Here is a 15543-nt window from a genome sequence, read left to right on the forward strand (position 1 = left end):
CAATTCTGAGATACAACTTTTTTATTTTTTATTTTTTTTATAACAGTTGTAATATCACATCTATCATAATGAAAAATGCCAACAAAATCATTTTCTGCCAGAGAGCATCTTCCTAGATTCAATTAAGGAACTTTACTGTCTTCATGAACACAGCACACAGCTTTTAAATGGAAAGGAATAATGACTCTGTTTGGAGGTCCAAAATCAGATGCAATCAATTAGAATACCTTAAGTCAAAAAAGACCTCTTTGAATAAGAAGAGACAAAAAAGCAAGGAAGGTCAATGGATATGAAAGTGTAAAGCTGATCTTAATTGAGAATGTCTGAGAGATGGCAGATTGAAAAGGAGAGGTTTAATTTCATTGTGTTTTCTATTCTTGTCAAATTTACCTAGGAGCTATCAAATTTTTTTTTTTTTTAGCATAATAACTCAGTCTGTCAATTATTGCTCTATTCTACTTGCAGTTATCTCTGTTGCGGGGTAAGGAGAGGACGTTCACCTTGCTTCACGCCCTTGTGGAACAGATCTTCTTACATGAGCCTGATTTGGCTAAATTTTCTCAGGAGCTGACAGAATTTGAAGCTGTTCCTGATGGTAAGTGGAGGAACAAAAAAAAAATAAAATAAAATTAACAGATAAAAAATGAAATCCCTCAACTTTTCTGGAAACCCCCATCTCAAAGTATGAATGATATTATTAGCATGTTTTTCCATCTCTCTTCTTTTCCAGCTTCCATGAAAGGCCTAAGTGCTGAAGTTGATGGTATGTAAATGTGGTTTCTGAATTCAGAGAAAGATTTTCATACTTTGTGCAGTCATTTGGAACAGGTTTTCATTGCACTTCTGTAGTTTGTAAAGAGGTGTAAAGGTTCAAAATATTGAGGTAAAGTGTTGCTATGGTGATATTTAACCTGCCATGTTACTGTGAAGAATTTTAAAAAAGAAATATTAAAGTGTGTCCAGGTGCTTTCGGAATATAAAAAAAATATATATACTGCCCATGGGAAATAGAGTTTATCTTAAAGTACAGATGTTAAGCGATACAAGAGCTCTGTCAAAGTTACAGCCGTAACAGAGTGTCTGGGAGCAGGCAATGCAGCAGGAGAAAACTTTGCACAGTTCAGTAGTGAAGTTCAAGAATTTCTTTGAACCAAACTGGTGTCCATCTCTAGAAAGGAGTCCAACATTAGTGAAGTCAATAGGAGAGAACAGAATAAAGTCACTCAAACATAAGACAGACTTTGGAAGATATTCACAACTTACCTTTGAACACTACTGTAAGGTGACCAGTCAATGGAACTATGAAGAGCTGATAGAGAAGGCATGTAAGTGGATAAAAACTTGTGTTGTGTTGAAAATTTATAAAAATTTGTCTTTTGAAAATGTGGCATGGATGTTGACTATGTCACTACCGACTAATATATCCTATTTCAACCTCTCATAACAAATGTGAATGCCACTTGTTCTCAGCTTTTGGTTTGAAAAGCCCTTGCACCTATTTTGCTGGGCTCTGGGAGTCAGCCAGGCATGTAGCTTGACACCGCCAAAGAGTTTTTATTTTGTTCCAAGAATTTCCAATCCATTGTTTTAGGAGACACAAGTAACTAAATTTAAGTGTATAAGCAAATATACTTTTATATTTATACATATGTATACTTTATATATATATATAAATCATTTACCTTCAATCAATTGTACTTGTCAGGCACAATGTTGGTACCAATTCCAAACAACTAAATATTTTAAAGCCATATATGTAAAGTCATACTTAAAGTGGTGGAACAGCCTTGGTATCAGAAACTGTTGGGAGCTATCAAAGGAGATGAATTACGAGACCTGGAGGAGACTGACTGGCCTCTTCCCTCCTGTATTCCTGGTGTAGATCACTTTTTTAAGTACTGTTTTCCAGGGCAGAGAGGGAAAGGGATGGGCCAAAAGCCACTGAACCAGCCTTTCCCACCAAGTAGTTCAAGGCACATCCTGGGGCTCATGTGCTCAAGTGAGCACAAGAGGAGAAAGAAACTGGACTGCAGTGTGGGTCAGTTCTTTTCCCCACATTTCATACAGACAGAGCCCTCACAATAGCAGGCTGGTGTAGGGCATACTGCCTACTGACAAGATTTCTTACTGTTACTAATAGCGGAATTTTTATTCTTTTATCTTTAATGGAACCCTGAATTTTCTACACAAAGATGTAGTTTGGAAGAATGTTATTTTCATTGCTAATTCCAGTGCTCAAAAGCTAGGAAAGGTCAGATTTACAGCTGCAGCATAACCGTACTATTGACCTCTTCATTATTCTGCAGTTGCTTGTGGTGTGATTGTATGCTATTTCTTCCCCACAAGACCCAGACGTCTTTTAGGATTTCTCTTTGAAAACAGAAGGTTAATATTCCTAGGTGAACGTATTATAGACCCATAATTTGCTAATTTTTCCATATGTTCTAAATTAGATATTTGCACTCCTTTGAACACAACTGCATGCTAGTGAAATTTCTCATTTTCTTTATTTTGTTAGTTTTAAAAAAAGAATTGGAAAACGTTATTCAGTGCAGAAGGCTTATTAAACCCAAGACAATCAAGGCAACACCCCAGGAGATACAGTTCTGCAAGGAACTAAAGGTAACATTATCATAACCTTATTGTGGACTGGAGATAAAGTATGAACAATCTACTTAGTTTTTGCTGAATCCCACCCTGGCAAGGGGGTCAGGAGCATCTGAGGAAAGCCTTTTATTTTCCTCTGATAATGTTTCATACTACAAACAGCAGCATGGGAAGGTCTTTTCAGAGGTTCTACATCTCTTGCTTTTGCTTCACACACAAACTGGCTGGAGTGGATGAGGAACAGATAGTTCCATGGTCACCCACATTAAACACTTCAGAATAACAGCATTTTTTTTCAGTTTGTAACAACTCCCTCTGCCCTCAAACAGCAGGGAAAATAGCACAGAGAAACATCATCCAAGAGCTTGAATAAATTGTGATTATAGGTTGATCTAAGATGATTCTGCCCATGTTAATGGCACAACCGGATGGGTTGGAGCACATTATGAGAAGTGGCTGAGCACATGTAGGGAAGGCCAGTACGCTTCTTGAATAATTACTAAGTTGTCTTAAATGCATAGGCTGCGAAGGACCACGATCAAGAAATTTTGTTTTAAAAAATAAGGCTTTGCTTTTGACTCCTTAAGAACTAGCAACTGGAAATATTTGCTTTGCATGCAAAGAGACTGTGCCAAATGTGAGTGGAAGTTAGGACCTTATGATGCTTATCAGTTCTGTCAATTTTAATAGATTTGGGTAGTAACATTAAATGATATTTTAATAAATTCTCTAACTTTTTTCTTTCATGCCTTAATACTTGCAAGGAAATGTGTGTGCTTGACGTGTACTTATCTTTTGTGAAATGTGAAATTTTTGTGACATGAAAATTTTGACTTGAATTCTCTTGTTTTCACTGCTGTTTAATATGTGCTGTAATACTATGCTCCTATATCAAATTAAGAAGTTTTTTTTTATTACAGGATTTAATTCAGAAATATGAAGGGGATCTATCCCAGCTGTCAAAAAGATGTGATGAAATGAAGAAGCTTTATAGCAATATACTGGTATGGATTGTATTAAAGTGCAATGAAAATAGATCTACATTTCTTAAGGAAAAAAAGAAACAGATGTAAGAAGTTCCCATGCTTCTACATGCTTTATAGTTATACTGTCCACAGGAACTGGAAAAAAAAATAATCCTATCTAACAGTGGCGGAATGTTTTGAATGAAAATACGGCTTTTACTTTTCTTCAGGACTTATAGCCCTCATTTAAGAGGGTTTATGGCCCAAATATCAAAAAGAAAAGTGGATGTTCAGCAATTTTATAAATCCAACCAGTTTAACGGTTGAATGTTTTCAAGATATTACAGAAAACAGCATGTTTTCTGGTGTCTAGCACAAGTCGTATCTTCTGCTGGTAGACAACTGCAGAGCTTCTGTTACATGGGCTGAAGGCTTTTTTCTAGTGACAATCTTACAGTCCATGGCATTGATTTACTTACTATTATTTGAGGGAGAGAGAGATGGAGATGTTGGTAGTAGCACAGATCTAAAAATGAGCAGAGCAGAAAGGGAGCTCCTTGGGCACAAGATTTCTGATAAACTATCTGTTCTTGCTTGTTCCTATTACATTCTCCCACACTTGCACTGGAGAAGCACCTAATTTTCTCAGTCAATTTTTCCTCTGAAAAAAAGAAACTCATCTAGGTCCAAAACAATAGGAAATGTTTTTAGGGTCAGAGGGTCACACCAGAAGGAATGATATAAACTCCATGCTGCAATTTTTAACAACATAGCGTGAAGATTCCTCATTTAGTACAATGTTCTCAGAGAAATTCGGGAGGCCTCTGCTATGGTAACAGTATTCTCCAGCAGAATAGTCACACTGGGAGGTTTTAAAGAAAGGGATGGCTTTGCTGAAATGCAGAGCTAATCCCTGAAACTAGAAAAGCTTCCTGGCATTTGGAATGAACTGTAAGACATTTATTTATTTATTTATTTAGGTGTGTGAGGTGTGTGTGTGGTGGGGGTGAAGGGGTGAGAGGCAGGAGGGGGATTAGAATATGGGGAGGTTTTATTGTAGGCCAGATTATATGTATGTATTATATAACCAGAAGATGCCACCAGGATGACCTTTGGGGACCTATTTGAAGAGACCTTGAAGGTTAGAGACATGGTTTGACCAAGAAAATTTAATTAGTAATATTTTACTACTTTTTTTTTTGTGTGTGTGTGTGTCTCTTGCAGCCTTTAACAAGTGGCAAAAATGACACAGCATAGTGTAACAAGCCATAATAATATGGTAGCACATAAGCAAAGAACTCAGTGCCCAATAGGTGGAAAAACAGTCTAAATGAGAGAATTAGCAGTTGAGTTAGATGAATGAAAATGGTTGAAAAGCATTCATTAAAAGTAGGAAAACTCACGCTGTAAAACTATCTAGGGACACTGCTTGCCTAGGATATGGAAGACTTTGACCATTTTACCTGGAAGTCAGTTTCCAGAAGGAGCTGGCATGATGTGGCTGGTCCTGCTTGCAGAGCTGTGACATGCCCAGTGAGTGCTGGATGTGTCCTCCTGCACGTCCATGCTCCTGTCATACTCTCCCTGCACAGACGTACTCAGCCAGGAGGCATTAAACATGTAAATCCGTATCACAGCATCATCTGTGAGATTCTGTTTTCCTTGCTTGGAATGGAAACTCTCATCTGAGACTCTTATTTGCATCTGAACAGGATTTCATTTTTTACATGGCTGGAAGTTTCCTCAAGTATTAACCCGGTTGCTTTTTGCCTCCCTTTTTCCTTATTCTCTAAAGTTAGGCTTTTGATATGTTTCTCTCACTTAGATTTTTTTTTTCTTCTGAATACTGTTATTACTAGGCAGATCTTTTTGTATATTTATAAAGCAGCAAAAACGTAAAGCAAATATAAAATAGGATGGGTGATCAAAGACTAGGCTATCATCTGAACAGCACTAGGAAGGAATAGTCCAGCTTACCTGGGGGATATCTGATGTAGAAACATGTTGGAGCTGGCCACAGAAGTCATGTTGCTCATAAAACAAAAATCCACAGGCCTACCTTTATGATTTTATATTCTGCTTATAAAATCACTAATGACCTTGGCATGTGACACTTCTATGGAATTAACAATAAATTGTAGATAACTGCCTGTGGTATAGCTGTGGGCTATCAACTTCTCACAGATGGTCATTAGCTCCAGGAAATGTCTCTCTCATTACTGTTTAACTGATGGTATGCTACAGGTGAGTGGCGAGGTGTGCCAAAGATCAAGGGCTTGGAGCACCCAGGAGGTGCAATTAGGAACACAACAGGCAAAAGTATTAATCAGGTATCACAGGTTAATGTTAAAGTTTTTGTGACTGGATTATATGTGAGCGGTTTCTTTTACTGTATTTATGAGTTCCAGGCAGAGGGTATGCTTCTAAGAGCATCTTAGATGATGTCCAGGTGAATGTGTCTAGATAATGACAGATACCTGTCCAAACCTTTCCATTTCAGTTGCAATTTGAGATACTGAAATACAACTACATTGCTATTCAGTCTTGGGAGAGTTGTATCTCCCAATTACACAGTAGCTCTCAATTACAGGCAAGATAAGAACTTGCAGCAACACAAGATGCCTTTTTAAACCTTTTGTTGAAGCCTTTGGAGCGTGTTCTCTAGATTTCTTCTGCTCAATTAGAAAGCTATTTTAGGTGCCCTTATGTTCTTTAACTCATTGATATCATTAAGGACGAATCATTGAAAATGATGGCAAACCTCTTGAATTAAACCTCAGCAAGAGACTGAATACTAAAAATCCTTTTCTGTCCTGGAACTGGAGAACATATGTGGAAGTGATTTTAGTTAATGCAGGAATCCCTCTCCTAGCACTGAGCTTTGTAGAATGACTGCCTTTTACCTCTCGTTTTACAGTAGAGCAAACATGATGCCAATATTGTTCAGGCTGCTTTTGAAAAAAATTCAATCCATTCAACTTTTTCAGGTGGAAAGAAGAAGAGAGCAGGGAAAGGTGTCTCTGATAAATTACTTTTTCTTTCAAAAATACCCACATCAAAGTGAATATTTTTGTTTATTTGCAAAATAAAATGTCAGAAAATGAAAACATTTTGGCTTGAATATACTGCTACTATGTCCACTCTGGAATATAAAATATTTCCCTAATGTACTCTTTCGTTTATGAATGGATTCAACTAACAAACTGCAAAGTCACGAAGTTGCATGATTTACTGATTTTCTCCTCTTCAGCTGGAGATCTGTAGTCCAGCCAGAGAAGCTGGGTTGTACAGAAAGCCAGGAACAGGCTACTGAGGCAGTTTAATGACAGCTCCTGGGACCACTTTTGCTAGAGAAGTTTTGGATCTCAGTTTAAGGGATTTTTTAGACAGGTCTAAGTTTTCTACTAAATAATAATAACGTAGACATTTAACCTTTCTCTTGCTGTTTTCATTTCTTTATGGTCTTGGACATGGAGAAGCTGATTTGGATAATATTAATGTTAAATATGTTTCTCTTTCAAATTTACAGGTAAAATTTGGGGAACCACAAGACCTAGACTCTCAGGAGCTATTTGGATGGATATCTTCATTCATTAGTGAGTTTAGGAAGGCCTGTGCTGAAGTCATGCAGTAAGGACAACCTTATTCTTATAGAGAGGGGAGAGAAAGAGAAGTCCAGGAAATGTTTAAGTTAATTGTTTTGAAAGTTGCCCTTCCAATATGGAGCAAATACCATATAGTCTGTACATCAATATATTTTGATTTTGAGAGGTATTCAATTTCTAGTGTGTAGTTTTGTAAGCGGTATTTCACCTGTAGGATCACAGATTACTAATGAGACTCTCCTTCATTTTTTCTCATGTATGTGCTTTTGTACCTTGAGATGCCTGTACACTTAGAAAGGAGGCATTCTTGACATTTTATAATTTCTTTTTCATCTTTTTCTTTGATACCCAGTCTTCTGACATTTAATTATTACTTTCAGTGAATGAATTTATATATGGTAATCTAATTTGTAATTATTTTTGCTGTAGTTTTCTAAATAATACTTCACAAGTTTTACAATAAAATGGGGAGCTAGTCTCCTCTGTGGATAACATTTAGCAAAAATTCTTGTTTGTCTTCAGCTATTAAAGTATTGCAGCTTTAGTATTTAATGGTGAAAATGTCTGGTTGGGTGCTTTTTCCTCCCCAGTAGTACAATAAAGCAGTGCTTTTTTTGGCTAATGTAATGAATTCGGGTAAAATACTGTAGAAGCCAATCAATATGTGAAATTTGCATTGGTAGGAAGAGAACAATATCAGAGCAGTGAAATAAAAACATGTCATGAGGCATCTAAGTAATGGATACTGGAAGCAATTACCGATGGTTTTCAAAAGCAAAAATACTTTTGCATTTGTTGGCTTTTCCATATTTTTAATTAGAATAATTACTTCGAGCTTAAAAATATGAGAAGAAAAGGAAGATTATAAATGCAGACAGAAATGGATGTGTTAAACACTGAAAGCAGAACACAGTTCTACAAGGTCATTGATAAAATTTAACATTTTCTGTACCGCTTTTACAAACAGTGTTGTTTGATTAAAAAGTGTACTCCTTGACTTATTTTAGATCTGACTGCCCGGGTCTCACAATTTTGGGGCTTTAATAGAAAGTGCAGTAGAAGGAAATGCTGAACACTGTCCCTGGCTTCAATACTAAAAGGAATTAGGGCTAACCCCTCTGAAAAGTTGAGATGCACTTAAATCTAAAAATTACATTATCAGAACCTTCTCTCCACTGCCATATAAAATTTCTCTACATCCAGCATTTCATTTGCTGTTCAACGTGTGGCCACTGCTGAGTGCCTAGGTGTTCAGAGACACCTCCAGTAAAGAGCCTGGGCACCCTCCAGTTAGGTGCTACCATGCTTAGATTTTCAGTGCTGGTCATGCCGGACAGTAAGAGACAACTACCAGAAATGTAGACATGCTTTGACACGGTCTGAAAAGTGGATATAAAAGAATCCCCAGTTTTTTTCTTGTCTTGGCCTCAATATTTTCAAGGACATCACAGGCTGCAGGTGCTGGGAGCTTAACAGCTTCTGATGTGCCATGACTAGTGGCACACCTGTATGCAAAAATTCAGAAAAGCATTCCTGTGGTTAATGTGGGCATGAATACAAAGGCAATCGCTGTATTTCACATCAGCCATGATACATCTGCACAGGGAATAGGATGCAGCTGTACCCTTGCCCTTTGCTAGGTACCGGGTGCTCCCATTTGGAAGCCAACTTGGCTCCTGAGGGCAGGCGCACACAAATTCTGTTTCAAAGAATTGAGCAGGGATCACAAGTGCACTTTTAAAATCCTAGTTCCAGCCTCTCCTTTGAGTAATCACTGAGGAAGTGAATTCTGCACTGAAGGATTCAAATCCCTACAATCTGCCTCTTAAAGGTGTTCTGGCCAAAAGGTGTGCTATGCAGGTGTCAACGGGAGGTATCAGGTGTTTATCGAGTGTGCTGATGGGCAAAGATGCAACTGCTCCAGCTGTGTCTTGGAGGAGGCCAACCATCTGTGAATGCCAACGGGCCTCACTGCTTAGGTTCTCTGGGTTATTTAATCCCCTTTATCTCAGGGGATTTCTAAAAAGGTTTTTGAGGAAGGAGCTCAACGGACTGTGTGTTTCATACACTGAACATAATTTTTCAGGCACCTACTTATCATATATAGAAAATGTTTTGTGTGAGGGAGCAGGTGCCTGAACTGCATTGCAGCAGGCACAGTAGTGCAGCACCCTCACCCCTGTACCGCTGATGTCACTGGTGTCTGTAAACTCTGGCAATTCTGCATTAAAAAAAATCATCATTTTGGCTTCTCAGCAGTTTTGTCAGCTCTATGCTTCTAGTTAAGAACATGCAGTCATGTTTCGCAGCTGCTAAAGGAATGCAATAAAAAAATAAATAGCAAAAATAGTAACTGATACTTATTTTACATTATTTACAGAAGCAAATAAAGGGATTTAATGTTAGAGAAAACGTTTGTTTTCTAAAATGGCTATATTGCTCTCAAGTCAGCATCAGAACAGTGACACCTGGTTGACACTTAAGTCAGTAGCATCTCTATATATCAGGACCTATAACATCTGTATGTAGGAAGAGCTGCAGCTTAGATCAGTCCTTTTTGACTGGAAGAGGAAAATTAAATTCTTTAATTTCTTGCATCTCTGTCTCACAATGCACTATCCAGTGCATATATGTACTCTGTAAACAACCTTTGCAGTTTTTGATGTACTATTACTGTGAAAAAATCTGAGCCATCTTCATTTATATGTGAATCATGTAAGATAATTCTGAATACAAGTGTCATTTCCATGGTATCAAGATCCCTGCATCCCTGAACAGCATTCGTGATGGTCATGATAAGTTTCATGTTTTTCTACCATTACCTTAGCTCAGAAGTCCTGGGAAGTCTCTTTTAACTAAATAGTTTTCTCTCTCTCTCTCTTTTTTTTTCTTTTCATGACTCACTTTTTTTTTCCCCTAGTCTTTTTTCTCTCATATTATATCTAACAGCTTGTACTTGTTTTATAGCTCAGCTGGCATGGCTTCTTCCAATTAAAAATATATTCTACACAGTAGTCGATATCTGTGTCTTTGTGTGAATATCCTGGAGCATTAATTTAAAAAATTAATGACCAAGTACCTCCTTGGCAAGAGATTCTAGCCCCTTCAGAGAGCATGAAGCTTTCCTATGGAGTGGGAGCTTACAAAGGAGACGTGTTTCAATTTTCTCAAACAAGCTATTTCTTCCATTCCTGTGAGTTTCAGAGGCCTCCTGATTTATATGTAAAAATAAATAGACCTCATTCCCTTGTTAATTCCTTTTTTTTTTTTTTCTTCCCAAATTTTATTTTGCCTAAGTCTGGACTTCTCAGGTCACTTATAGCCAACTGTATTACTGAGTTTTAATGGTATTTATTTGTAAAAAATAACGGCTGCTACACCTCAACAAGATCTAAATCTCCCTGTGGATAATTTCTGTGGAATCCTTCTTTAGCAGCTGACAGTTTTATCTTGCAAACCTGCAGTCATAAAAGTCAAAGTTTCGGGTGAGCCTCCTGTTTGTGGAAACTAATACAAAGCACTCCTACAAGTTCTATCGTATTTTTAACTCTGGGTAAATTGTTGCCCTACAAAATGTGCTAAGCTTACTTTTGGCATATTATGAAATACAAAAGCTTAATAATGATGTAATTTTGCTTAGCAAAATTTGTCTCAATATTCAGTAGTGTGAAGCAAAGCTGTGGGTCAGATGCTGTACTGATTTTTGGGTCGTGACAGCCCAGCTGTGTAGGAACTGCTTGCTACAGAAATAGAGATCTCTTTTGATAGTTTACTTCCTTGAGATACACGGTGTGTACGGTACTTCAGGGAGAACAGGAAAGATAATTTCTTTATTTCATATTAGACATTCAGTGTCCTCAGCAAAAACCTGGCAGAGGAAAGAGCTGTTCACTGGGATCTGACCATGTACATAGGAAACTCTGACTTTTTCCACCTGCTCAGTGGATCAGTGTATTCAAATCTGCCCTTAGAAACACTGTAAGAAATGGAGCTCATATATGCACAGGTCACTGATTTGACTCGAGCTCCCAAAGGGACCTGTGTTACATGTGTACCAGCCCTCACAAGGGCTTTCCAAGAATTCAGTTTGAAATACAAACATTTCTGCCCAACACCCAGAAATTTCCTAGAGTTTCCTCAATCTAAAAACAGGTGTAAAGACCTGAGATTATCCAGCACTAGACTCGGTGGAAAAAAAAGTTAACTTCCGTAACTGGACAAATATATCCTAGGACCATGGCTGAACTTTTGTTTTCTGGCTTTCCTATTTCTTTCTTATTTCAACTGCTGGAAGGCCAGGCAACAGGCAGAGTGGCCCTGCGTATTTTGTATAAATGAACGGCACAGCAAAAATAAAAATTATGGTCACTTTTAAGGTGTCCTTTGCATAAAAGCTTTGAAGTCACCTATGTATGCTGGTCTTTTAGTTCAAATTAATGCCTTTCAAATACAAACACCGATTGTATGAGAAGAAAAAGAGTGTGTTAGACAAAGAGAATAAAAACATGGGGTCTAAAAAGGGAACCTGTTGGGCACTCGCTGTAGAACAACCAAAGCCTGAAAGTGTTCTTAGAAAATACTCACTCCTGTGCTTAAGAAGTTGCTGCTAATGATGACTCAGAAGAACCACAAACAAATTTCAAGCTGCTTGCCTTAAAGAAGCATGTATTAACAAATTCAAACTGCAGGCTCCTTTGACAAAGTGCTGAGGTCCTCCGACTCAAAAAGCTCTTGGAGAGATCCTTCCCTGCTTCACTCACCAGAAGTTTTGCTGTGGATATTAACAGAACCAAGATTTATTTTCCTGATTGGAAAGAAATGTTCAGACTGCTGAAATGCTCAGCCTTTAAGGTTCCTTATCAAATAAATGCAAATATTGTTTTTTTTTTTTTTTTTTTTTTTTTTCACTTTTACTGATCAGTACACAATTGGAATGTACCAAAAGTAGAACTCTTCATTTTATTCTTGGGGTAGCAAAGAAAGGAAAGCGTTTTTTAAAGAAAGCTCTAACTCTTGCGAGCATGGATACTCTGTGCAAACGATTTTTTTTAGCATTGAACCTATTTCCCATCACAACATATTACTGCAGTTGATGTAATACATCTAAGAAGCTGACTGAACTTTTTGGGGTGTACGATGCAATGATTGCAGGGACCAAAAATTGTGCCTAAGCCTTACACTTGCTGCCTGTTTCCCCAGGCAGCAGGGATGAATTTTACCCATTGAGAATATTTCAGTCAAGGACAGTCAGCAGTAATTAAAAAAAAGAAAACTACTAAGTAGGTAAATATTGCTTTAAGCTCATTTTACAAATAAGACATTTGAGACAAAAGGTTTCAGATGCAGATTTTTAACTCTCAGGATGCAATTTAAAAATGCTGCAGTGTTTTGAAATATAAATATCTGATACTCCTTTGCTTACACAAGGATAAATAACTGGTGGTGTATGCTATGCTGATGTCATTTGCTCATAAGCACTGCACTAAAAAAAGAAAATGACCCCTAAGGTTATTGTCCAAAAAGTTCAAGTCCTGAAGAACATATTTATACCAAACTTTTATTTATTTTTTATTTTTTTTTTTTTTTTGTAGCTCATAGAAATTTTCCTGAACAAGGTCTATAGGACTTGGCCTGAAACAATGTAATTATAAATAGAAATTTTCATAACAGAAGCATTTTTTTTCAGCCAGTAAATAATTCCCAGATAATATCCCAAGTTGCTGTCATTAATGCTTAAATGAACTTTGTTATTTGGAATTCTGCCATTTAAAACAATCTGATGTCTTACTTTGTTGTCAGGAATTAAGCTGATTAAGGAAATTAAAAACAAACAAAATCCTTTTGGTTATGGATTTACTGAACTCGCCCTACGAAAGGACGACAGGGCTGTGATGACTGTGCTCTCCAAGCTGAAGTCCAGCTCTTGCTGTATTTGATGGAACAGCCCCATGATCCTGCACTGCGCCGAGCTGACTGAGCTGACTCTGGATCTCAGAGCTTCCCATCGAGAGGGACTGATTGTACCACATCCGTGTGGGTGTGTTGTGCAAAACAGACATTTGTGGGGAATGAAATTTAGAAAACTTTTGTGATTATTTTTTTTTTCCAACCACTCCCCTTGCAGCTGTGGAAAAATATTGATGTATTGAGCTGCACTTGGAATATGACTGTCTAGAGACTGGGACAGTCAGTTGGAGGGAGCAGGCATAAGTGCCAGTCAATCTTTCAAGAAATGTTTTATATATTTTTATATTAAATGTTCATTGTCTAATATAAAGAGTGCCCATTGATACAGAGGACAGAGCTCACGTTTATCTCTCTTTGGGACAAGGTTGTAGGCTATAGACTGAGGAGCAAGAACCCCTAGAGCCTCATTTCCTCATTTCATGCCCCTAGAGCATGGTGAAACCAATTCTGGATCCAAATGCTCAGACTTTATGCAGAGCCTGTGTTTTAGGAGCCTAGATCCTTTCTATTTGTCTGTCCCTTTCTGCAATCCATGAGCTGAGTTCAGAGACGCTCAGCTTGCTGCCAGGAAGAGTGTTCTGATACCTTCCTCAAAGGCCTGGAACACATGCGAAGTCACTTCTACGTTAAAGTTTTTTTTATCTGAATCCTTCGGGACTCAAATAATTGCTTATTAGCATTCATCTCGATGAAGTCATCCAGTAGAAAATCTTTGAACAGCCATTGAGAGAAAGCTCAGCGCAATGAAGTCAGTGAGATTTTGTTGTCTGCTGCAAGAAAGGCAATATTTCAAGCTGAAAATCCCATAGATGGGCTTCTGGTATTCAGAGACATGGTAGTTGGAGGGTTAGCTTCCCAAGAATAAACCTGGGAAGCTGAACACTACATATTATGAAAGGACTTTCAGAACAGGAGTCTCAGAAAGGACATCTCCATCAAGTGTATTGACCTCAGTGATTACTGAATACTGTAATCTCTTCAGAAGTACTTAGTGCTTGGATTTTTTTTTCCTTTTATTTTTCTCCCTGTTTTGCTCAGTAGTTCTTTCACAGATTTTGTTAGCTTCATTACTAAAAAAAAAAAAAAAAAAAAAAAGAGTTTCAGCAGAATATCAGAATGGTTGAGGCTGGAAGGCACCTCTGGAGACTGCATAGTCCAAGCACCTGCTCAAGCAGGGTCAGCCAGAGCAGGAGTGCCCAATCCAGACATGTTTTGAATCTCTCTGAGGTTGGAGACTTCACAATTTATCAGTGTGTTTAATATTTCCAGGAGTTATTAGCTGAGGACAAAAAGAAAGACAGAACGTGAGCTCGAGCCTCATTTCCTCAAGAAAAGTGTTAAAGAAAGTGACAACAGACTTTTGCCTGGGAAAGACAGCTTCCAGTCAAGGGAGAGAAATTGGTAGGTTCAACGGACTTGGTTCCTTAGCTGTGAAATAGGGGTATTGCTTTCTTCCTTGCATCTTTTTAAAGCATTCACTACTAAGGAGCTAGATATTTATTGTTCTTGACAGCTTTACTTAGACTGAATCAGAAAGGTCTGGTTAAAAATTACTCAGTGATAGAGTCAGGAAATTGTTCAAACTTAATGGAAAAATGCTATTAAAAGTCTTGATTTTTTTCATCCTGGTGGTGGCTACAGTTCATCTGTAAGGAGTTCTAGATTACACATAGTTAATTACACAATGCTGGAGTCCAGTGGGATGAATTTGCTTTCCTTAGCAAGTGTGGAGGGGATTTAAAGGAAGACTTCTAACCCAGCTCTTGCAGTGCTGTGTGTTTGCATCAGCTGGTTGTCTTTAATGGTAGTGTCTTGTTTGGCCCTGGATTGTAAGTGCTTGGTTTCCAGGATGCTTTCTGGAGGCAAGATTTGTAAAGCATCACATACACTTACAAATAATAGTGGAAAGGGCTGTTCATGAACAATTATGAGAGTTTACCTTTGGGATTAATAGGCAAGCTTTGCAGGACGCAAAGGGAATACGTTTTGCTGTCATGCTGCTGGCACAATTTTTACATTAAAAAAAAAGATGGAAGGATGGAAGATGGAAAAAATCATTTGATATTTCTGTACTGAAGTGGCGATGTGTGCACAGCACAGAGGAACACTGCAAATGTGGTGTCAGGCCCTATAGAGGTTTGAAAGTGCTGAAAAATATGGATGTATCTAACATGATCTTAATATTTTATTGATACCTCAGGGTTTGGGGATTTCTTGTCCTTATCCACATCTAATAAACTACATTTAATGTTTGGAGGAGTGTAGTATCAAGATCTGGGGAAGGACTGCTTATGCATGGTTCTCTCTTGAAAAAGAAAAAAAGCAAAAACCAAAACCCACCCCTCCTCCCTCCCAATAACTATCTAATCCCACTGTTTTCTTGCCACATAATTTCTATG

The 15543-nt window shown here is 37.8% G+C and overlaps 1 protein-coding gene across 4 annotated transcripts in view; it reads left to right on the plus strand.

Moving 5' to 3' along the window:
* The window catches only part of LOC106041848 (uncharacterized), a 65925-nt gene extending 57862 nt beyond the window's left edge, over positions 1-8063 (plus strand). For all 4 annotated transcript variants that reach the window (XM_066978353.1, XM_066978355.1, XM_066978354.1 and 1 more), the window contains 5 exons: positions 466-595; positions 731-763; positions 2519-2622; positions 3528-3611; positions 7102-8063. In XM_066978353.1, the coding sequence (XP_066834454.1) occupies positions 466-595; positions 731-763; positions 2519-2622; positions 3528-3611; positions 7102-7206 (456 nt within the window). In that variant the 3' untranslated portion in view covers positions 7207-8063. The remainder of the gene's footprint in view (positions 1-465; positions 596-730; positions 764-2518; positions 2623-3527; positions 3612-7101) is intronic.
* Positions 8064-15543: the final 7480 nt, after the last annotated feature.

The sequence above is a fragment of the Anser cygnoides genome, chromosome 16, assembly GCF_040182565.1.
Source record: "Anser cygnoides isolate HZ-2024a breed goose chromosome 16, Taihu_goose_T2T_genome, whole genome shotgun sequence".
Taxonomy (NCBI): domain Eukaryota; kingdom Metazoa; phylum Chordata; class Aves; order Anseriformes; family Anatidae; genus Anser; species Anser cygnoides.